A 23,792-nucleotide genomic window follows, 5' to 3' on the forward strand; every position below is an offset into this window, starting at 1 on the left:
CCTCTTATTACAGAGTTATTTTTGGACAGCAACTCTTCTATTATTATGGTTTTTACCTATTTTATAACATTAGAAGCTCACAATACTCAGACTCAAACTAGTCCCTGAAGAATACCCTATGTACTGAAGCAGAATTCTTCATGAATCAACAATTTTCCATAGGTTGTTTCCATAAATGTATCTTTTTGCCTTTTTAAACTTTACAGCTAATGTAATTTCCAGAAATATGTTGGGTACACAAGCACCAGTTCTACTGTTCCGCAGCAAAACGCCATGGAGAAAATAAAGACAGAAAGAAAGAAATAATAATTCCAAAGCCAAGTCATCTTGGGCTCCCTGATGCTTAACATAGGAGAAATACTCCTCTGTGGGATCATCACACTCTACCTTGAGCACTTAATATTTCATCACAGCTCAACATGGTCCTTTTTCTAACGGGGAACAGAAAGAACAGATGGGAACCTGGAAAACACTGCTGAAAGAAACACACATTTGTCATGTGCAATGGCACAACTGAGCCAGGGTTACCCAGGCACAAACCCTTTAAGCACCACATCGAACAGGGATAACAGGCAGGGTAAGAAAAATAGCAGGTTTGTGATAAGGAAACTGTACAACAGCGTATATCTACCCGAGAGCTGCAGAGAGCGTTGTCTAGCCCAGTTATCAATAACAAGAGCAGACCACCTTACAGCAAGGGAGAGCAGTATTTTGAGTGAAACCACTTCATCACAACATCCACCTGTTCTGGGACAGGAAAAGGACCTGGCAGTACAGAGCACTACTTAACAAAACAGAGGTGGGTCTCCTCCTGCTTTGAGAGTTTCAGATATGTTGCTACTGGGAGAGGGGAGTGAAATACTATCAGTTAGTCCTTGCTGGTTTACACTGCACACACAGTAAAATACAGCCTAAAGAAATCTCTTGGGATAGCAAGAAGGAGGTCGACACAGGAGAAGGAAGCAGAAATAGATTCCCATTTGGCTTATTCTCTTCCACTAAACTTGTAGGCTGGAAAAATACCTGTCACAAGTATTGGCAATTTTCAGAGCAACCATCTAACTACCAAGTCCATAAATCATGCAAGTAGAATGAATAATCTTTCTCTAACTCAGGTTTGCTACATGTGGATTGAAACAAGGAACCAGCCCACCATGTTTTTTAAAAAGAAGTAAAAGTTAAGCATCAAATGTGTAAAGTTCGGTTAAACTGGGGAAAAAATAAACAGGTAAGAACAAAAAAAATAATTTACAGACTAGAAAATGAAATTAACAGCAAAGTTTGTCCATGCAGCTTACTTTAGGAACCATTTGCGTCAGAAAAACTATTAGAAATGAGAGAATAGCATAATAAGTTAAACGAAATTTTGCACATATGTGGGTAGAAATAAAAAGACTACAGAAAATGCAAAAGGTTTGAACAGAGATAAAGATAAAAGTAAAAGATAAATAATGGAAAAATACATGTCGATTGGACTTAGGAAGATGAAGGCTTACAACAAAAGTAGGAAGAACAATTTAAAAACAAAAGTTATAAACAACTTAACGCCCAGATTTTAGAGGCCAAAACATTTTTTCTGCTGCAGAGATGTATGACATTTATCAGAGATGGAGAAGTATTAAAGCACATGTTTCGCAGAACGCTTAGTGCTAGAAAGAGGGTATAAAATGAACATAGAAATGCCAAAGATGACAGACTCTGGGCGTTCAGAACTTTTAAAACTACTCCCAAAACCCAGAAGAATTTTAAGATATGCAGATTTTCTTACTTCTTTGTATTTCTTTGAAAGGCGTAAAAGGATGTCTGGTACCCTACCTAGGGGGATGCTACAGAAGCAGAACTAACCAATAAATGTGTACCCTGATGGTTCTCAGCTGCAGTTCAGCATTTTAGTGCTGTGACAAAGTATTCTAACACAGAAAAAGATCCTGGTGCCCTGGTACTTTATCCTGCAAAACTGTGAATACATCTTCCATTTAGACCAGTGAATATTGGTTTTCAAGGTCAGGCAGACAGCTTGTAAAATGCTCTACACCTTTAGAGTGTTCTGTGTTTTCCTGCAGTCTCCATTTCCCTAAGCAATCCACTCATACACTACATAAGTAACCTCACCAGGGGTCACCATGAGAGCAAAATGCAAGCAGCATAAGAATGAGATAACACCTACATACTGTGCCTTTGAGGAGTTAAACAAATCAGAGAAGACTTGGACATGACAGCTTCTTTTAAGAATAAATAAATCGGGTACAGTGGTCTTGGCGAATTGTGCACTGCCCTAGAAAAGGTGTGAAATTGTGCTCCACGTGATTAGGAACTCAGATGAGCAGAACTTCAATGAATTATTGAATTGTAAGAAAACAATTTCATATAGCCTAAGTTGGACAAGAAATTAAACCATGCAGAAACTGAAAAAAGTGTCGGGAGCTAGTAAATTGAAAGTGAAAGAAAAAAGGGGGAAGGAAGAGAACCAGGAGTTAACTACAGAACCCCATGAATTGTAAAACTAATAGAAAATGTTGATAACATTCTGCATTGGCCTTCATTCATCTAACAAAATACTAAAATAGGAATAGCTTCTCTAGTTATCATTATATTGGTAAAACAACAGTTCCAGAACACAAGTCTAACAGAGATTATTGTATTCACTGATCCTGGCGATCTGCAAAACACAGGCAGTAAGATTTCTCTGAATTCATTACAGCTGAGACTAGGTATAAAAACCCAAACAGTTACTGGGAATTTACAACAGTCTTTGCTGAACTCTGGCAAAAGCTAATTGTGCTGTCAGTTAAAAGGTGAATGATGCATTTTTTAATCTAAAGCTGTCAAGCTTCAATTGCTAGCCGTTAGAAGTGATCACTTCTGCTTTCGCCTATCATCATAAAGATCTCTCCACTATCTAGTTCTGGTCCCTGAGCAGGTAGTTGCAGACTGCATCAAATGATCTCACACTTCTGTTCATTAAGCTGAGCAGACGCACTAAGCACTTCCATGACTAGGCCTGTCTCCCAACCCTTTAGTCTCCCATGTCTGCTCTACAAATTCTCTTCGATTTTTGAAAGTGCTGACTTCATTCCATCACTGAGCACCATCTATGACATTCTAAAAGATATGAAACAGAAATATTAAAAAAATTAAAAGTTCTATGTTTTGTCGACATTAGGAAAACAGCTACTCACAATGCAAAAAAAAAGTTACTTTTGATAAAAAAAATGGCAAAGACTAGTTCAAATGACAATCCAAAATTCCTTTTTTTCTTCCAGCTGCTGTCCAAACCAATTCTGCGATCAGTGCAAATACGCTCACATTTCACTCAAGACAAACTGCAGGCAATGGAGAATGCTCTTAACTACCTGAACAAAGGTACGATACTGTCTCAGGCTGCCTGAGATGGCAAAACAAAGAGGGCTCATATCTGCAGCTGGTTTTAACCAGCCTCATCGGCAAAAACTATTCAGATACACCAGCTTTATTTTTCAGTTTCCTCTGGTCTGTAACCCCTACTGCAGACAGGTTGTAGGCAAAATCTTTTTGACTATTGGCCAATTTTCTCATGAAGCATCTTCAGGCTTCACTGACACACCATCCACGCCTTTTTGGGCTGGTGAAAGACTAAGCCAAGTACTCACAGAAACTGTCGAAAGCTATGTTCAGCAGCAGAATGTTGCAGGAATAGTTGTGCCCCTCTCTAGAGTTTTGTTATTTTAAAGTTTTCCCAAGACTGTCATTACTTAGAACTTAAACAGAAAGCACATAGAGGAAAAAAAAGAGCTAAGCTAACAAATTTTGACACCTATGCCTTTGTAATTCCATCTATGGTGCTAAAAAGGACAATACAACGTTGGATAGTTCAGTCAGTGTCTAAGGCTTATTTAAAGAACATCTCTCCCACTGCAATAATATCCTGCCATCTGAGAACGGGACTGGCCACTTCATGAGATGATGAATGACAGTACATTGCACTGGTACTTAACAGAGATTTCTTCCCAGGTACTGAATAGAAGGAATAAATTTCATACCAGGGTTTCAACATTTTGCTGCTGGAATGTGCAAATTTTTATTTTGATCACTAGATGAGAAATAACCAGAACATTTACATACCCACAAGATTGTATATTGGAAACCTGAAATTATGAAAGCAATACATTTCATTCAGATCATTCTTTTACTGCAGTAACAAGAATAAATGCTACAGGTGATTCTGTTGGAAATGCTACACTGCAAATGTGTAAAGAAAATTATTTTTCTCCTAACTACAGAGAAACACTGTCCTAAAAATAAAAATACATTGCAAAAGTCAAAGGGCTATAAGTTCACTGAAATAAAATCAAAGTAATTGGCTCTTAGCTTAAAAACTACCAGATAAAATATCTGTTTCTTCTTTAACAGGAGAGGTCTAGCAACCGGAAAATGAATCATTTGGTGATAAAACTGAAGGATTTTCTAGTTAAAATAATTTCTGACCAAGTTCTGCTCTTTCTTATGTGGACAGCGCTTCCATCAAAGTAAGAGGACCTGAATCCAAGCAGCTCAGATCAGAAACAGACGCTGCAGTTTCAATATAGCAGAACGCCAAACTCTGCTGAAACTGGAAGCAAACCTCTTATTCATGCCAACGGATCAGAATTTCTGCCTCCATGTATTTTTAAAATTCTCTCTCAAACAAAACATTCAAAATAAAGAATACAAGAGATCTGCAATTCACACTGTTTTCTGCAGGATTTTACATTTTCCAAAGGTTCTTAAAGTCAAGTCCACAGGAGACATGGCTGGCGCTTATTCGCTTTTCTCCGGCATGGAGCACAGATAATTTTTCTCTCTACAATGTTTTAGAATACAGGAACTGGGAAAAAAAAAATCAGTAGAGAAAATGTTACTATGACTTCTTATCTAGATATAGGATTGTTTATCTGCACAAAAATACACATAGTTTCAGCCTGTCATTTCCAGCTCACATTGTTAATTATATTTCAATGCACCTCACTAGATAAGAGGTATAATCCATCCAAAAGTGTATAAAGGTTGTAGTCCAAATTATGCAATGTGTCTTCCAGCTGATAATTCCAACAGGTAATGAACTGTTTAATCGTATGCAGCTTGGCAAACGCTGCCTGTTTATCTTTACCCAAGCCTTCAACATGCACATCAAACCAAACATATCTTCTGCAAGTATGATGATTGAATCTTCTTTTCAGTTAGCATCATTCAAAGTTTTAATTACATTCTGTTTACTACACTATTTCTGTATAAAGAAATAAACCAGGGTTCAAACACAACAAAAAAAAAAAAGAGTAGTCTCTTGAATATCCAGTTTGATATATTTCTTACATGACCTCAGACTATCAGTTGAAATCTGGCAGGTAATCAGAAATACTAATCACTAGCATCTGCTGCACAGGGACCACAGATTCTGTGCAATTATAGGTGACAAAATCCCTGGTCTTATACTATAACCTGCTACTACCATCTCCTGTGCTTAAGCATTGAGTCTGCGAACCACAGACCTCACAACATAATTGTAACAGAAGCAGTCATTACCTCCACTCCTCATACAAGGAAACCGTGGCACAAATCAACTGAAACATGAGCAAACTCTCTCTGTTCCTGCTCCAGTGAGAAGAGAAATCAAACTGAAGGATACAGAGTTCCAGCTCCTGACCCCAGGCATTAGCAATTCCTTGGTTTTCTGCCTTTTACACCAGTCCATGTCTCCAAGGACAGAGGGAGAAAGAAAATTCTTGGATTAAAGCTTCCAATTCCTGAACAGGAGATTCAAAGTACTTACTCTCCTCTAAATAATAAGATTTCCATTGCTGCAGAATAATCAGTTAGGATTTAATGGAAGTACAGAAAAACACAAAAAGCTTAGAGAAAAAAACCAAGAATTGTAAATACGTTTTCTCTGGGGAATCATAGTCAGAACAAATAATCTCTCTTTCTTCCATTTAAATTCTCTGCACTTCCACTTTTGTATCTTGGCAAAAGGTGTGAATTGGAAGAGGTTTTCTATTGTAAAGCCTTCTTTAGGATAACACATGCAGCATTAAAATAATTTTGGGGACAAGAAACAGCTGTTCTAGAGAGGATTACAATTTCAGTGTTTTTATTCTGATTTTATCATCAGATATTATACCTCCCCCATTTTTCGATAAATATTTTCCATTACTGCAGGTTTGGTTATACTTTTGCATATCTGTGGGTACAAAGTCTGCAGCATGCTTGGAACCTTGTGGTGATTCAAGTAACAAACTATACAGCAGATACTAATTTTACTCATTTTAAGTATATAATTATTAAGTGAAAAGTCAGTTGAGGATGATAATGTCCCTATTTTACAATATCTTAATTACAGAAACCTTCTTTTAGCTTGTATCTTTACTACTGTATTTGCAAATACCTCAAAGAAAACCTTAAACCAGTAACAACAAGAAAGAATGAGGCAGAAAGATCTAACTACTCTGCATCTGACAATCAACAGGAACGAAAACTGGAAAAAACCCTGTATTTCATGGGGACAGCTTGTACTGTACTGGAATGGTATCCCAGGGGTTTCTTTTTCTTAGATGTTCATACTCCTAGATGCTGTATCTGAATATTGCCAGTCAATATCAAAGCAAAGATGAAAGGTAATGTCTCAGAAAATTATCTGACTTTTCATTCAGTCACTGAGGTGAATTTACCATCAATGTAAGGAGGTACAATTCTTTATAAATTGCATGCATTTATGCAAACATAGAATTAGACTTGTACACTGTAACCCAAAAACACTGCCTAAACTGCTAAGATTTTGAATCAAAATACATACATCTGAAAAAAAAACCTGTAACTAAAAAGTTAAACAATATCTTCACCCTCTGGTTCTGCTGCAATATAATCCTGTTCTAGGACATTGATTTTACATCAGTGATCTCAGATGACCCAAAACAACATTTTCTTGCTTACAGATAAAAACATTAAATAAAATCCAAAATACTAACTGAATGTAAAATGCTGTACTATTTTTATCTTCAATCTGCAGAAAGCCTGAATCTTTGGAAGGATAACTGCCTGACTGGTTTCACTGAAGTGCTACTTGAAAACAAACTGACACTATTCCTTAAATATCCTATCCAACTCTATACTCATCCTCAAAAGAAAGTAAATGAGGCAAAGCATCCTAGAGAGTCCTTTGCACGTTTTTGGGACCTGAAAATATCATGCCACGTTAACATAACTTGAATGATGTCAAAAAACCCACAAGAAAACAAAGCAAACCCCTGCTGTATGACACTGAGAATCACAACTGAAATTAATATAACTTAAAATAAAGAAACCTGCGAATACTAGGCCAACTGTTTACTGACTTTTTCAATAAATCTTCACATTTTTAAGAGGTCAAACACTGCTTTCATACTTTCAAGCTGTTAATGTTTCTGCATCAAGTTGTCAAATACATGCCGTAAACCCATCCAACAGGTCTTGACCAAATACATACAGGCAGAACCTACAAGAAATGGCAAAACAAATAGAACCACAAAACCAATTACCTGAGTGCCTCCATTACCTCATCTGTGAGACAAGGAAAGTAATATTTATCTTTCTTTGAAAAGTAACTTCATCCTATCTGTTAAGTGTAACTAGATATGTCAGCAGTTTTCTTGGTCCTCTTCTGAGCACCCCACCACCCTCAGACAGGTTCCACCTTTCTGCCTGCCTCTGAGCAGCTCCAGACAGACACATCTTTCTGCCAAAAACGGAATTCTCTTAATGCAAGATCTGGAAACAGCAGCTGTACACCATCAGGCAAAAAAGAGCTTCACAATAAAATAAAACAGGAAATACAGTAGCATGATGGTACTATCTGCTCAAACTCCAGAAGAAGTAGCAAACCTTAAAGAGTGTTTGTGGGTCAACACCAGGGCTAGTGTTGTGCTAAAGTAGTTAGAATTGCATACAGCAACGTGTTCCATCTGTCCGGTGAGGAGAAGACACTTTATATTTTCTTCTTTTTTAATCCTAGCTTTCTGGCATCTTAGCACCTCATTCCTTCTGAAACTAGCTATAGCCATTAAAAAAAAAATTGTGACAGTTCAGTCTGAGCCCAGTAGCTCAGAAGATGCATCTGCACAATTAGAATCTAATGAAGAATGATTAAAATTGGTGTATACATTTTCAAATTTATTCCAAATTCACTCATGTGTGTTGCTTCATATTTATCCTGTTGCACTCAATCAGTTGAAACAGTTGAACTAAAAAGTGGAGTAATGCAGAAACCTAGAGCAGAGATGGCAAACCAGGAATAATTTGATAGTACACACACTTCAAAAGTTTAATGGACTGTGTATATAGCTGGCAATAGCATTTCAGACGTCAAGGAAGTATAGTATAGTATGCCTGGCATACTATCAGAACTTCTGCTTGCTTGTTTGTTTGTACGTACGCCAGCACATTAAAATATGCATGTTGCATGATGGGGTTGAGGTTGCTTACTGAGGTTGGATGCCCATCTCTCATTGCAGCAGAAGGCTGCTCAGTAGCACTTTTCACCATCGGACTGCACTCCCAACAGAGCCACTCTATATTTCTGTGGCACTACAACTCAGGAAACCTTCATGTGTTTACTGCTTATTGTAGTTAAAGATGAGATAATCATTTTCCCTGAAGAAAGCCAGCATAAAACTTCAGACCAAGCTCTATTTCTGGCAACTGGTACGTAACTACCTCTATGACTGCAAAACCAGTACTGGATAATTCCAGGAGTTATTATTCTGTGTGTAATTAGGTCATAGTGCAGAGTATTACACAGGTATATAAAACATTTCAGTAAAGTTCATACCATCAGATCTCAGAAGAAAGAGATAAAAGAGAAGCTCACCTTTGATCAGGCCATTTCTCTGTTGGTGCTCAAAAGACCCCCATAGATATCAGTGGGCTTTGAACCAAGCTGCTGTGTCAGTTCAAGTTGCCTGAACACATATTTCGTATTTCCTGCATTACAGATATTTGCAGCTAATTATACAGAATGGCCAGATTAAATTTAATACCTCCATTACATTTATATAAACTAAACCTCTATCCTCCAAGTGAAAATCATAAAGTATTTTACATATTTAAATGAACAACACCAGACAAGATGACCTTTATAATCACCATTATAAGAAACACAATTACAAGTGACTCAAGACATATGGCAAACTTAATTATGCTAAAACAGACTGGTTTCCAATGTTTTCAATCCTGACAAATATTGATGTCTAAAATAAAAATGTATTACACATTTTAGTTACAGGAAATGCTTAGCAGAACTTACCCTTTATATGTTACTAAATTCTACAGACAATATTTATCAAAAAAGGTAATTCCATAACACAGAAACCCCTCAACTAATATTATTTAACAGAGATGTTACTAAAAATGGTTTTATTTATTTTATACAGATTTTGTGGGAGCATGACATGGAATGAGAATCATCAGTCTGAATTTGATCCTCAAAGCTTGTTAACAATTCAAAATGCAGTGCTTACCATTACAAAATTGTAAGACCAAAATACCTATATGGGTATACTTAACCTGAAAGATCCCAAGTGCTTTAAAAATGACTCAAGAAAATGAGAATCGTGCTCACAGTCAATGAAATGCGACAAGCACGCAATATGCATAACACTACAAGTCCAAGCAAATGCAGAAATACCAATTTTTCAAATGAAACAGCAGAGAGAATACTGATGAGCAGAGTGCAATTACTCATGCTGTATTTGGCCATGACAACACAAAAGGAGCTCTGCAAGGTTGGACTTCTTGGGTTTTTGTTGTGGTTTTTTCCTTTTCTTTTCTTACATTGATCTGGCTTTTACATGCTTGCCTGACAGAAGGCTGCAGAGTGCTACTTTGCAGCATCAGTTGAATGTCAGCTCAGAATAAAGGATGCTACCAGCTGCAGTGCCAGTCCCACTCCTGCATCACCACCGAGGGTTTTATAGTTTCTGTGAAAGCTAAATATGAGTCTACGCTGGCCAAATCTGACAAGATCACGGTTTAAATAGAGATGGCCACAGACATAAGCAATAAGCTGTTCCATCTCACCACTCACTTGAATGACAACAAGCATTTCATATAGGCATGACATGCAGAATGTAATGACCTTGCACAAATTAGAAGCGGACATACAATGAGACTCAGAACAGCTTCTTCCTCATGGAAGCCCATCTGTTACACGCTATGTGGTTCTCCTTTAATGATTTATTTAAACAGAAGCAATCAAAAGGTTCAGCTTTTCAGTTTAGAATCAGATAATCACTCAGACACAGGATGAACTGTGGAAACAATATAGAAAGCCGGTTTGGTGCAGAAAAATCAGCACTGAGAAAAAAATAAAAACCACCACCTGAAAAATCAGTAAAGCAAAATGTGGAATAATTTTTGTTATGTCATAGGTAGATACTAAATTAATATTTTTTGAAATAATTAAAAGTGGTATAAAGTTTTTAATAATCTTTAACCATTTTCAAAAAGCAGTACAAAAATCAGTTAGGAAGAAAAATAGAGAAGCTTTTATATAAAAACTATTATTAAAACCAAATATTTAAACAGAAAAAAGAAAGGTTTCCCAGTGGGAAGAACACTGCACGTGCTTATAAGACTTTCAGTGTTGACTCTGTCAGAATAAAAATGTGTCTTTAAAAGAAAATAAAAATGCTTTGCAGTAAATGGTCATTAATAGTTTGGCAAATCACATCCTATACAATTGTATATGAAGCACAGAACCTGCTTTTCATAAATATTTCAGTATGCAAAGCCACTATTTACTTTAAGCAGCACCACTAGTTGTTTCTGCTGTCCATATGATATTAAGCTTCAGCCTAATTAATTGCATCCTCCATAGCAGCCAAATATGCAGCTTTTTGAACAATGACTGTAAAAAGACTAGAATTTTTGTTACTCTTCAAAGTACATTCTGAACCCATTTTATTCTTAAGTAGTTAAGTCAAAACATACGTCTTTTAAAAAGCAAATTTAAAAAAATGGATTTGGATAAGTTTCTCTTCTGTTAGAGGACAAAAAGCCATAAGACATTCTGTTCAAGTGTGCAGAGTATGTGCATTGAACAAGAGAAAGAAAAACTGAGTGTGAAAAGAAAATTCCAGCTTCCTAAGAAACCCCTCTGCTACATCTAATTCATTATTTAATAAAAAGATCTGTTCAATTCCAGAAAGCTTCACTCTGCAAGCAGGCTGGTAAGAGCTTTAGGACTTACACAAGCAATTTTAAGACAATAAAACTCAATAAAGTCAATGAGAGTTGAGCAGTAGAGTCTGAAGTATCAGCTCCAAACAACAGTTTAAAAAAAAAGGGGTTAAAAAGCTATTTTCATGTGCATGATAGCCTTTATTTTTTATTTCCTCTAGAAATTAATTCAGTATAGAAATTCTACTTAAGATGACTTGTCAAGTATAACCTAGCAATTAGATCGTGAAATATAGTCCCCCCCTAGTTTTGTGCATACATACATTATTTACCAGGAGATGCTTTCCCAAAAGTGTAAAAGGGGCAGCAAATGTCTGAGTGCAGCCAGAGAAAGGAATTCTGCAAATGAGGCAGGAAAACCTGCCCGTCGGTACTGGTAATGAGGAAACCAAGACAAGAGGGTAGGTTTCATTTCCAGCCCTGGGTTGCAAATACCAATTCAACCGAAACCAGGATTTATAAGCGCAATCCAGCAGTTCAGCAGACAGGCAAGTAATTAAGCTTCATTTGTCTGGAACAAAGCCGTTCTCCTCCTTGCCATAACAGAACCTTCTGACTTTATAAGGCAAGTCTGCTCAACAGTAAAGCACAAGACCTTCAGCAGTTTTCCCAGAAACATTATGTCAGGCTACAGAAATACCTGCAGTCTAGAAGAATGTAAAGCTCACACAGAGTATCACTTGATTTCAAATCTGTTTATTGCAAGTGATTAATTCAATCATGATTGATGCTAGAGCAATCAGAAAACTCTGTTTCATGTGAAATTACATGACCTCTGTGTCCCTGTCGTTCCTATCTGTAAAATTGCAGTAACACTTGATGACTTCTACAGAAGTGTTCTGATGCCCTCAGAAGAAAGTTACTGTCTAAAGGGCAAATTAGTACTATTCATCCTAAAATGCTAATAAATAGCATTACTTGTTGATGCTTTTATTATCCAATGGGAAAAACATATTTTTTAGCATCTCTAAAAATATGAAAGGATTTTTGTCAAATCTCCTTTACAGGGAACACTGACAGCTCTCATCACAGTAAGCGAAGCCTGATTTTTGCACTACATCTGCAATATCTTTTATACTTGGGCAGCTGGCACAAAGTGAGAAAATTCATTAACATGCTAATGATGTGTCCTATTTAAAATTCCAGCTCTGATTATTATGTGATTAAGTCTCTTCCCTTGACGTCTGCTTCCTTATATCTGCATTACTGTGAGAAATCAACAATTATTAATGAAGTAAAAAATAGGTGATCAATTTATACACAAGACAAACATACACACATTTTACCATTTCAATTTCTTTGTTTAATGTTTTCCAGACAAAGTGGTATTATCTTCAGTAAAAAAAACCAAAAAACCAAAAACACATTTCAAAAAAGTTTTCAGGAAGTTCACAGACACAGAAGATAACAGTTCAAGTGCCAGATGACATAGAAATAGCCATGTGTAGGAATACCTGTGCAGAAGGTTTAAAGGTGCTATATTAAAAAAAAGAGGGAGGGCTCCTGATGCAGAGAAAGATGATGATTATTCCCTGGAAACAACACAAAAGCAAGAACAAGAGGAGACAACAGCTCCAGGCGATCCAATTACCTTTCCTGGAGAAAAATGAAGCATCTCTTTCCTACACTGAAAGACATATAAACACACTAACTTCTTTAAACTAGCAGAAACCTTAAAAGAAGAGAAGACTAAGGGACGTCTTTCTCAACATTACTTTCAGTAACCTATGTTTAGTTTATGGATGGACACCTATTTCATAAAGAGTTGAGACAAAGCGTAGCACAACTGCGCAGCAAGGAGGAATCACAGGTACATCCCTACTGCATGCCAGGACATGGATCAGCCAGCCTAGCCCAGATCATTTCTGCTGTTTAATTTAGCATGGCTAATTTGGCCTGAAGGGCTCCCTAATGAACAGATAGTAAAAAAAAAGCCAGAGGACAGTAACATCCTTAGTTAGTAGAGTTAGATGGAGAAAGGATTTCTCTCCCTGGCTTATAGCTATAGACAGAGAAGCCAAACTAACCAGGAATAGGCTGCACCAAGCAATGGGCCCAACCACTCACACTAATTTAACCCACAGCACAGAGCAGCTGAGCCCATGCTGCACTACCAGCTCAAGAAGCAGAAGCATTTCAGGAGCCATTTTCCTGCCAGACTACACTCTCCCAAAATCGGTATCACCAACAGCAGCAGGTCAACACATTCCCCACCACAAGGCCCGCATCCCTGCTGCATCCCTCATGCCAATGCTGGCACTCCCACCAGGTGCTGGTGGGTCTCACAGGTGTGCTAACACCATGCTCACATCAGGTTTCTGGTCAGCACTGAGCTGGTGTACGGGATGGGGCAGGAATAGGAGGAAAAGGCAAAACCACTCATCTCAGCAGCAACACAGATTTTACTGTCTTAAATAAACCACAAAGCCTGAGGCCATGCAGTCAGTCAGCTTGGCTACCCCAACGCAAATCGCACCTTTCACAGCACAAAGCCAACGCAATTATCTCCAGTTCTTTTGAACAACAGCAAAAACAAGTCGTAACAAAATTGTATTCCAATTTTTTATGCTTTATGCCCCAAACATGCAAGTACTGTACAAAATAACAACTGGTTTGTAAAAGTAGATGCCGTCTTTAAGATACAATCTGTTTACTATTTTCCAGAGAGCATCAGAAGGCTTTTATTCAATTAAATGTGGTGGTATCAAACTCATGCTAGTGTTCTCAAACCTAAGTGAGTTTCCATTTGTTAAAGGAGAAAATGGTGTAGATTACATGCAAGGGGGAAATCTGAAATCTTCAGATCTGCAATTTATGTATCTCTGACTAGTAGGTGCTTGATAAGAGTTTTATTTTACACAAGGATAAACTTCTCCTTACACCTACAGAATTACAATAAATTAAAAGAACGATCCACATAGTAAACACCCAGTGTTCTGCAATTTATTGTCATAAATTGTAGGACAGGAGAGGTCAGACCAAGAAGACACCTCATTACAGCTGCATAAATGCAAAGGGGGAAAAAAAGAATCCATGAACTGCTACCAATTCTGTTGCTTCAGCAACAGCCTTGCACAGGTTTTGTTTAAAACCCTGCTGAAGAAAAATACAGATGAGAAGTGCATGTGTATTATAGGAAGTTTAATTGTCCTAAAAACAAAGGAGCGCCAAAATGGACAGATTAGAAGGTCAGAACCCCCCTCAACTCACTTGCAAATCCAAGCAATGAGGAAGTATTGCCTGATGTGGGTTTGAATCACACGGCTTAGGTAACAGTGCACTACTTTGAAGAGTCTTTTTTTTTTCATTTTTAACCATCTAGTTTCTAAGAAAGTTCTTATCTAGTAGAGTGTGAGTGTATATACTTCTCTATGCATCTTTAAAATACTGTCTTACACTTATTCCATTGCTTACAGAACTTTTTGTTTCTAAAATAGCTCTTGCCTATCCACTTGCCTATGAAGAAACTTCATACACTTCTAGAACATAGGCACTTCCCCCTCTTCAACCAACCTACTGCTTATAAGATCCTGAAAAAGGAAAGACATTTCAAATCCCTAGAGCTTTAAAGCAGCTCTCAGATTTATACTTAGCAGTTTATAGGTAACTATAGTAACTTTACATTTGTAGTCAATTAAACATTATTCAGCCTTTTCATTTAATCAAGCAGCAAGGCTACTTTATCTGCTTAACTTCAGGAGAGGGTACAGCAGACAAGAGAATAAACCAAGTTTAAGAATGACTTTACTATTTTGTTGTCAGTTGCTTACCCAGTAATTGCATAGAACTTCTCCAATTCCACTGTGACACTACAACTCAAGCACACTGCTTGTAGTTATATGTGAGCTGTGTTTGGCAAGCTGTTTAATGTCCCCCCAAGCATAAATTTATGAAGAGAACTCTTGCCTTCAGAACCAGGCATCCCTTGCACCTCATACGTTCAGACTCATCACCAAATATGTTATATATACACTAAATATTTAATTATATATACACTAAATACGGCTCTATTATAACAGCCAACTGCATCTACTGCTTCCACATAAAAGTCTACACGTTTCTCTGTATGTGAATAAATGCACAGTAGCATCATCATTATTACAAAAGTGGGCTTAGAAAAGAAAGTTTTTGAGAACAGGTCTAAGAGATATCTCCAAAAGCTGTATATTGCTGGATATCCTTTCCCCTCCTTAGCCTCCCCCACCTTCTGTGGAAACAGTTGAAAGCATATTCAGTATATTGCTTATCTAGGTCCTGGCCAAACTTTCCTCAGAAAAATCAGTATGTTTTGTGAAATGCAGGATGGTTCCTCAAGCCCAGTAGACTTCTAGGCGCTCATGACCGAGCAAAAGCTGTAACAGCCTGTGAACTACTTACCAAAGGCAGCCTCTCCTTGTTCAAGTTCTTGTTTCAGTCTGGTGTAATCATCTTTAATTCTCTCTAATTTTCGGACATTTCTGGCATTCAGAGCCAATAGTTCATTGAGAAGTCCTTCCAGCCCCTCCTTCTCAGATGTTAATGATCTTATTTCTTCTGTCAGATCCTTTGCAGCACCGAAATTACATCCTGTATGTTTTTTGGGGGCAGGGGAAAGAGGGAGGAAAGAGACAATGAAGCAGACAATTGCAACATCTGTAGGTTACACAGCAAACAAGGGAAATTAAGCAACTATACTTCCCAACAGCAACTGAAAGACCAATTTTGGGGCAGGGGGGAGAAACGGCTTTGCAAGCATCCATTTCATTAACATACTACAAAAAGAATCATAACTGTGGCGGATTAACCTTATACACACAGAAAGTGTCTTTTTTTGTTATTGATACCATTTACATTTTTGGAGAAAACCTTTTCCTAAGGTCCACACTTCAGAAAATGGCATACTGTAATTCATTGATCATTGCATTGTGATCTGTCAGATCATTTTCTTGTTTTGGAGGACACCTCAACTCACAATACTTTTGCAATAGATGCTATCACTCTACTAGACCCTGAAGTATTTCCTCCTTGAACAAAGCAGCACTATGCCATTGTTCATAACAAGCACCAGAAGGTTGTTCATAAATGGCACGTTGCATTTCTTAAAGGGCACGCACCCCATGCAAAGACCATCAGGAGATGTTCTTCCGAGAGAACATATTTAAAAGTCAAAACTCTCCACTTCTGGCTCTCCCTGAAGCATGGAACTTCAGAGATGGGCAGAATACCTCAGTATCACCAGCTCACACTGCTCTGGAGTTTTTAAAAATGTTTGGTTCCTTTGGACAGGGATCCAGAGTCAAAAGTTGAATTCCCAGCTGGTTTACAGTGTAGCCTAGTAACATTTGCCCACCTAACCTGTCTGAAAACCATTTTTATAAGAAGCTGGAGAGGAACATTTCCTTACTTCACAGAGAACTCTTAAATATAAATGCACAATGACAGCGAGATGCTTAGCTATTAGATGATTTTTAAACAGCAGTAGAGTAACTACTAAAATGCTACATTTATACAGCTGTACCTGTGTATTTTCAATGATTCAGCTATCTGGCTGGGAAAAAAAACAAGAAAAAACCCACTGTAATCTAAAGAATACTTGACAAAAATAATTTCCATGAAGACTTGCCCAATACAAGACAAAAGATCTCTAGCACAAGATCTAAACTCTAGCATCATCCTAACTTAGCAAGGATTTGGTGGTATGATCTAATAAGTAAAGGCATCTAGTAAGTAAAGGCACTTAGAAAATTTAGCCTTGAAGCAAATATTTAATGTAAAGCATATCCAGTCACACATATAAGATGTTTCATCAGCTTCTGAAGTACGTGCAATGAGTTTAGACTCCTGAAATAACTTTTTAATACCACCAGCATTATTCAAATATCAAGGTGTCCTTTGGCTTTTTTTTCAGGAATATAATTAATTGATCTGTTGTGTGTAAGCAACAGTTTAAAAGTTTATTTTAGAAAATTAAGACATAATCCAAACATCAAATCCATGTCAGAGTATCCTAAATTGTGGCATTACATCCTTTTTACCTGGTGTCTCAAAAGTGTTGGTCACGAAGTCTTAAACAGGAATGGTTTGGTTTGGCTGCTGTTCAGTTCCTTCGGAACAGAGGAGCACAAATGGGACACAAGTATTTACACTGGTCGGAAGATGGCAAACCACCAACAGCTGCTAACAGCAGAACCATTCCTCCAGAGTGAATGGAAGCATTTCCAGCAAATAATTACAACCATCCACCTGGAGGAAAGATGCTACTGCAAACTTGCGTGGCCATATGAGGACAGGTGTGCCAAAGGGAGACTGCACTCTACAAAATTTTGGATAAGACTGTATCAAATAAATCAGGTTTAAAGATTGAACATTGCTAAGTATGGTAGCCTTGTTCAATTTTTTTTTTATTATTTAGTCCTAGGGCTACAGTAATTTCAGTCAATCCCTTTTCCTTGCTTAAAGCTGACCTTTTCTGTTTCTTTTTAAGAGTTCAAAAATCCCCTATTTCAAATACTCAGCTAAAACCCTGTTTGCCAGTTCTATCTTACAAAGAATTATATAATTAAATAACCATAATTACGCTTTATAAATTAGTAGGATCTTATGGCTTACCAGTGCATTTACTGGGAAACAACAGCACAGATTTTATTACCTTAATCTGTCACATTTCCAAATGGGCAAAACACAGCAGCAAGATAAGCAAGACAAAATCACTGGAAAAACAGCAGATATTCAGAAGCTTCTAAGTCAACAAGACTTAAAATTAAACAGTGCACCTTTACTTCACCTGAACCCATCCCAAGCATCAACGCACAAGAGCCTTAATAAAACATGAAGGCAAGAGATTCTTCATTAGAATCTGGAGCCTGCTCTTACATTGCAGAAGACAGCAAGGAAAAAGGTATGATATTACATATGAAAGTTTTATACATATTGAATGGGTCTTAATTCCCAGAGGGGAAGTTTATATCAAAACTGAGGCTATGAGGAAATGGCATCAGATATATATACCCAAAAGCCAAAACTACCTGATGCAGCTCACCCTGACAGCAGAAATGTCTGGAAGTCTGCAGTGAAAATTCAGAAGAGCGTATACAAACTCATGCACCACAAGTGCCATCAGTGACCTCAATCACAGCAACCAAAATAACTGCTTTCTAAATGCCGTAAGAAGGTTGATTTAAAAATTAATATATAATCCCTAGCTGACAGCATTAAAGAACACGCCCTCCTGGGGTTTTTTGTTTGTTAAGAGACAAAGTCACATTGGATGCTGTAGAAACATTCTGAAGATGTGTCAAAATATTTTGTCCTGCTAATATCCTGAAAATGTTAAAATTCCTCTTTTTGATGATAAAATAATTATTTTACCTAAGTGAACACAGTAACTGTTACTTTGTCAACCACTGAGAGCTATGTTTTATATAGCCATACCGCTGGGAGAGTTCTAGTTTGGTGACATGAGATAAATAAAGTCAGTCCTCACTCTCCCCAGAAAACTCAAAAATCACTGAAGCTAATAGGCCTGCTCATTCAGAAAATCTGTACAGAGACAACAAAACTAAGGAACTAACAGTCTAAGACCAAAGCTGAGCTTCTGGTCTAAACTAAGACATGAGACAGGGATTCTATGAAGGGGACTGAAGGGTGAAATGCCACTTTTCCATCTTTCCTCCTGCCTCGCAGTGATGCTTACTAGCAATGTGCAATTTTAGCCACTGCATACATGCTTATGTAAATACACTAGGCACAAACCAGCACACCAAATAGGGAAACCCACAAGCTCAGAAAACTGTTTGTAAATGTCCAGGCTAGAAAGTCTGTTGCTTTAACAGATTCTTAAATGTATTCCATTTCAACTTGAATACATACATGGAATCACAGAATAATTTTGTCCAGTGCCTGGATAAAATGGGGGGGAGGGGAAGGGGAGGAATAACCATGTGAAGTAAAGTTGGGATTATAATAAAATCTGAAATCATTTCACATGAACTTGGCCAAACTGATTATAATTCTACAAGTACAACACCGGAAAGTCGTATTTTCGCCTTCCAGCTAATCTGAAGTACCCAGTACTCTGAACAGGTTGAATAACATGCTTGCAGTACACTGTCATAAGGAGCTGAGTATGTACACTTAACTTCAAGGGGCCGAACCTTACCATTATTCTCAAAAGACAGCAACAAAAACCCAGTTTAAACTTCCTCCTTAATCTTGTCCTCTGGGGCTCTCTCCTCACATACATCCTTCATCTCCTGCTCTCTACAGATAGTGACATCAGGTAAGCTCCAACAGCTTGATATGAAGGCCAACAACACCAGCCAAATCAAGGAAAACAATCCTGAGGCACAAAGTAGCTTTTACTCCCTGTAAACATAAGTAGTATATCTACCTTATTTTCCTCTCTTCCCAAAATTTTACTTGTATGGCTAAATAGTGTTCTGCATATGAAGTATATTTTCTCTATACATAGTTACATGCCACAAACTCATGCCCATTATAACAGCTCATTGTCAGATTTTACTATACTGGGCAGACTGTTGCCCATTTAGTAGCCTCAAACTAACATATCGTTATTTTGATACCATTTGCCAGCAGCAAACAGACTAAAAATACAGTTTGAAATCTGTCCCATTTTGTAAAAAACAAAAAATGTGTTATTATTTAAGGTTTGTTACATATTTCCCCTTCAAAATACAAGACAAAGTTAATGGCCCACAACTTTTTTACTCCCACTTTTTCTCATACATATGCCAGAAATTACATACGCTTATAGTTTCCATTACTCGTACTTGAAGCAGAGAGGTACATCCCATCCCTACTGAAACTATGTTCACTGTAGTACAAGGAAAGGAGCAATTTTTGCATAACAGTAAAGCATGCATACTGGACATTAGCTTGAATGTAGGAAAGAATAGGCTGGTCATTATTTATCATTTTCTGTAAGTTAATTCTTCATGGACTAACACTACCAGTAATAATACGTAAGAAAGTGAAAATTTACATTTTAGCTTAGGGCATTTGCCACCATGGTATTTATCAATGGGACTGGAATGCAAGGCTGAAAATCCTCCACCCTGTGATTAATGAGAATACAAACTGATTCCAACAGCAGAAAAGAAACTGAATAAAATAAATATGATTCAGCTGCTCACAAAGAAAAGAGAAAAAGCTGAAAACATGACAGAAAGGTAAGATTTTGGAAGCACTGCCAGTGTGTTTGCACCTCCGAAAGAAACAAATAGCAAATGAGGGAAAGTCTGCCATCTCCTGAAACATTTTACAGAATTCCAGCATATTTGAATCACAATTACTGTTTTTAAGAAATAACACATTCCAACACTTTTATGAAGCATAATGCAACTGAATGATTGATGTGATCCTGAAAGGTAAAGAAAATCTGTCTAGAAACAGGCAAGAGACCCCACAGACATACATTTGGAGGAGGAATTCTCTGCCACAGAAGGCTTCTTGTACCCAGACTGAATCAGTCACACAGAATCACACAGAGAATCACTAAGGTTGGAAAAGACCCGTAAGATCATCAAGTCCAACCATCAACCCAACAACACTATGCCCACTAAACCATGTCCCACAATGCCACAGAGCAACCCAGGAATCAAAAAATAAAAAAGAAAGGGGGGGGGGGGGGCAAAAAACCCAAGAACAATAAAAATTTAAATCAGTAATAACAACTCGAAGGCTCAAGTGAAAATTATCAATGAGAGAAGGCACAAAAACCCTAAAGAAGAAAAGGCAGAGGTTTGGAAAATGGCATTTCAGCAATACTGAGACACAACCTGTCCCAAGGAGCAATGGCTACTGGTGACTGCCGGGCCACCAGATGCTCTCAAGTGCCTGCACTGGCGGTGACACGATAGCCCAGGAGCACGTTAATCCCAGCAACTTACTATGTGCATTAGCCAATAAATGGTTGTTGAAAGTCACGTATAATTCTCTTTCAACATGGTAAAGGATGCCCAGCTGAAAGTGACTCCAAGGCTCAAGGGTCACCCAAGAGCAAACGTGCACACAGGCTTCCCTACATAATCACTTCCCCCTCCCTCATAGCTTTTACATCTCCCCTCTCTCCTGCCTTTGCCCCCACTCACTACCACGGGAGAGGAAGGGACATGCTGAGAGTAGGGAAACAGCTCAAACCTTATGTCCATGATCTTGAGGGCTGCATGAAATCATCAACCCCCTTTTTACCAACCAGGGCAGAAAAGAAAAACAGAGAAAGATCAGGGAGAGAAATATTCATGCCACCTAGGTTTAGGCACCAAAAGTGCACGTACTGAGGTTTAGAGGTTTGTCACCTTGGCGCCCTGGACAGTCAGTGGAAAGAGGGACATCACTGCCCCGTTCCACAGACTGCACAGAGGTTTTCTCACATCCCCTCCAGACCACAGCACAGCCTTTCCATGGGGCAAGAGCACCTTCCCTTCACAGCCCTCCCCATCTAACATTTCTCCTTTGAGTACAAAACCCCAGAAAAGGAACCGCCCAAGAGATTACTCGACCTTCTCTCCCACTCCAGGGATAGCAGCTTAGGTAACAGGAGAGAAAAAGAGTAAGTTGTTACTTGACTGACTGACTTCTGCAACAGAAGCAATGATTTTCTGCTGTCTGGTCACATATCATGCTGGAACTTCAGCTACAACAAATTATCCTTGAAGTTCACTGAAAGCCAGCAACATCCAGCCGTCTCATTTGGAAATGAGATAAAAAGACAAACAGCATAGCTGTCTGTGTGACTGTGAGAGTTGGTTTGGGGGCCTCACTGGCATTATTTTTTAAATGAGTTAACAGGCTTGCCAAAAAGTACATCACTTGCACCAATACACAGTGGCAAATTTCACTTCATGGACCGTAAAGTGACTGTTGTGGGAAGACATGCCAATACACAGCACTGTATGCTGGAGCCAGACATGGCGATACAGGCACGAAGAAGAATTAACCTCAATATGCCTCTGAGCCATCAACCCAGCCCACTGCTGGAAGCAAGAATCTGAAAGTGGGGAACCAGCTATATCATCTGACAAGACAGAGACCTCTATCAGACTTGAATTCATAAAAAGACTAAGCTTTCATGAGAAAGCACAAACAGGCACTGGTATTTTTGCCTCTAAGAGTAGCTGAGTTCTCCAACTGTGACCAAACAACAGTTCTCAGAAATAGGAAAGAAAAAAACAGAAGCACCATTGCCTTCCAATGAAAGACAAATTAAGAGCTGTATGTAGCATGTCTGGGGAAGACCTGAACATCACGTCAAGAACTTTATGCCCATATATATTTCTGCGTGAAATGACAAAATACAGCACAGGCATGAAAACAAGGCATCACAGATTTATGGCTGAAAATGTCCTTCAGCCTGCATTGGAATCTTCCATCCTGACTGCTCTGACCCCTCTCTAACATACCCATTCCCAACAGGAATGCTTAGCACCAAAGCTGGAAGGCTGGGGGCTTTTCTGTTACAGTTGCTTTCTGAGCCGTGCAGAACTTGCCCTAAATGAACATCAAAGAGCAGGCAAAGAGGCAACAGTCCTAGCATTAAGTTTTGTGAAAATATGGTATCTAGTATTTATGTCATGCTATTTATAAACTACACTTCTATGTTGACATAAGGAAAAAAAAAATCCTTTTCGTTGTACTGCTGGAAATCATCCCACAACAGTATTTCCAAGCAGCTCCCACTTGCAGGTTTTTAATGAAATAGAGACAGTGCTAATTATAGGATGATGACACATGATCTCTTAATGGTATAGACAGTTTTAAGATCAGATTTATTATTTTTTTTAGCTACTTACAAGTCACCTCATTCTAAATTCTGTGTTTGGACCTAATTTGTATTTGGAAAGACATAGGGAAAGTTAATGACATGCATCTCATAGATAACTACAGAAAGAATTCAGTATTTCATTCACATCTGGTTAGCTCCCTGGTAGCTACTTTCTGGCTACCTAGTACCACGCTATTATGCATTCTCAAGAGGAAAAAAATTCACAGAGACTATGAAGACATCGTAAAATATATCAAACAACCTCTTTTATTCAAATACAGGAAACAGATAAAACGATGACTAAAATGCATTTTAGTTTACATCCTCCCTCCTATTCCCAAATTATTTTCTCACTAAGGAAAAATGAAAAACATTTCTGTTTCTCACATATGATTTGCCCTCCTGCAAAACAGCCCAAAGTAGGAAAATAAATTTTAATATTTCTACAGTTACATTCACACTTGCTTACATATCATCCTATTTGAATTTTCTTACTGGCTTAGGCTTATTTCATCTGCAGTTTATTCCCCAAAAAAATTCATGCTAAATAGACACACAATACTAACAGAAAGAGCAGAGTATCATGTACTGCCATGTTCTTCCCATAACTGATGACAAAATTTTTATAAGCATGTTAAGAGCTACTGTAAGAAGCAAGTTATAATAAGCACATGCAGGTTTCTAAGCACTGACATTAAGGTGTTTTGTTTTAATAAAAAACCTACTAGATGCTAAACCGTAAGATTTCATCAATAGGTATTAACAAATGTGTATGTCAACAGTAACATCTCATGCAATCAGGAGTACT

The 23,792-nt window shown here is 37.9% G+C and overlaps 1 protein-coding gene across 1 annotated transcript in view; it reads right to left on the minus strand.

The window, feature by feature from the left end:
• Positions 1 to 23,792, minus strand: part of DISC1 (DISC1 scaffold protein) — a 184,435-nt gene that overhangs the window by 88,140 nt on the left and 72,503 nt on the right. The window contains exon 8 of the mRNA XM_059832667.1: positions 15,601 to 15,789. Coding sequence (XP_059688650.1) covers positions 15,601 to 15,789 — 189 coding nt within the window. The remainder of the gene's footprint in view (positions 1 to 15,600; positions 15,790 to 23,792) is intronic.

Source organism: Gavia stellata, chromosome 2, assembly GCF_030936135.1.
Source record: "Gavia stellata isolate bGavSte3 chromosome 2, bGavSte3.hap2, whole genome shotgun sequence".
Lineage (NCBI taxonomy): Eukaryota > Metazoa > Chordata > Aves > Gaviiformes > Gaviidae > Gavia > Gavia stellata.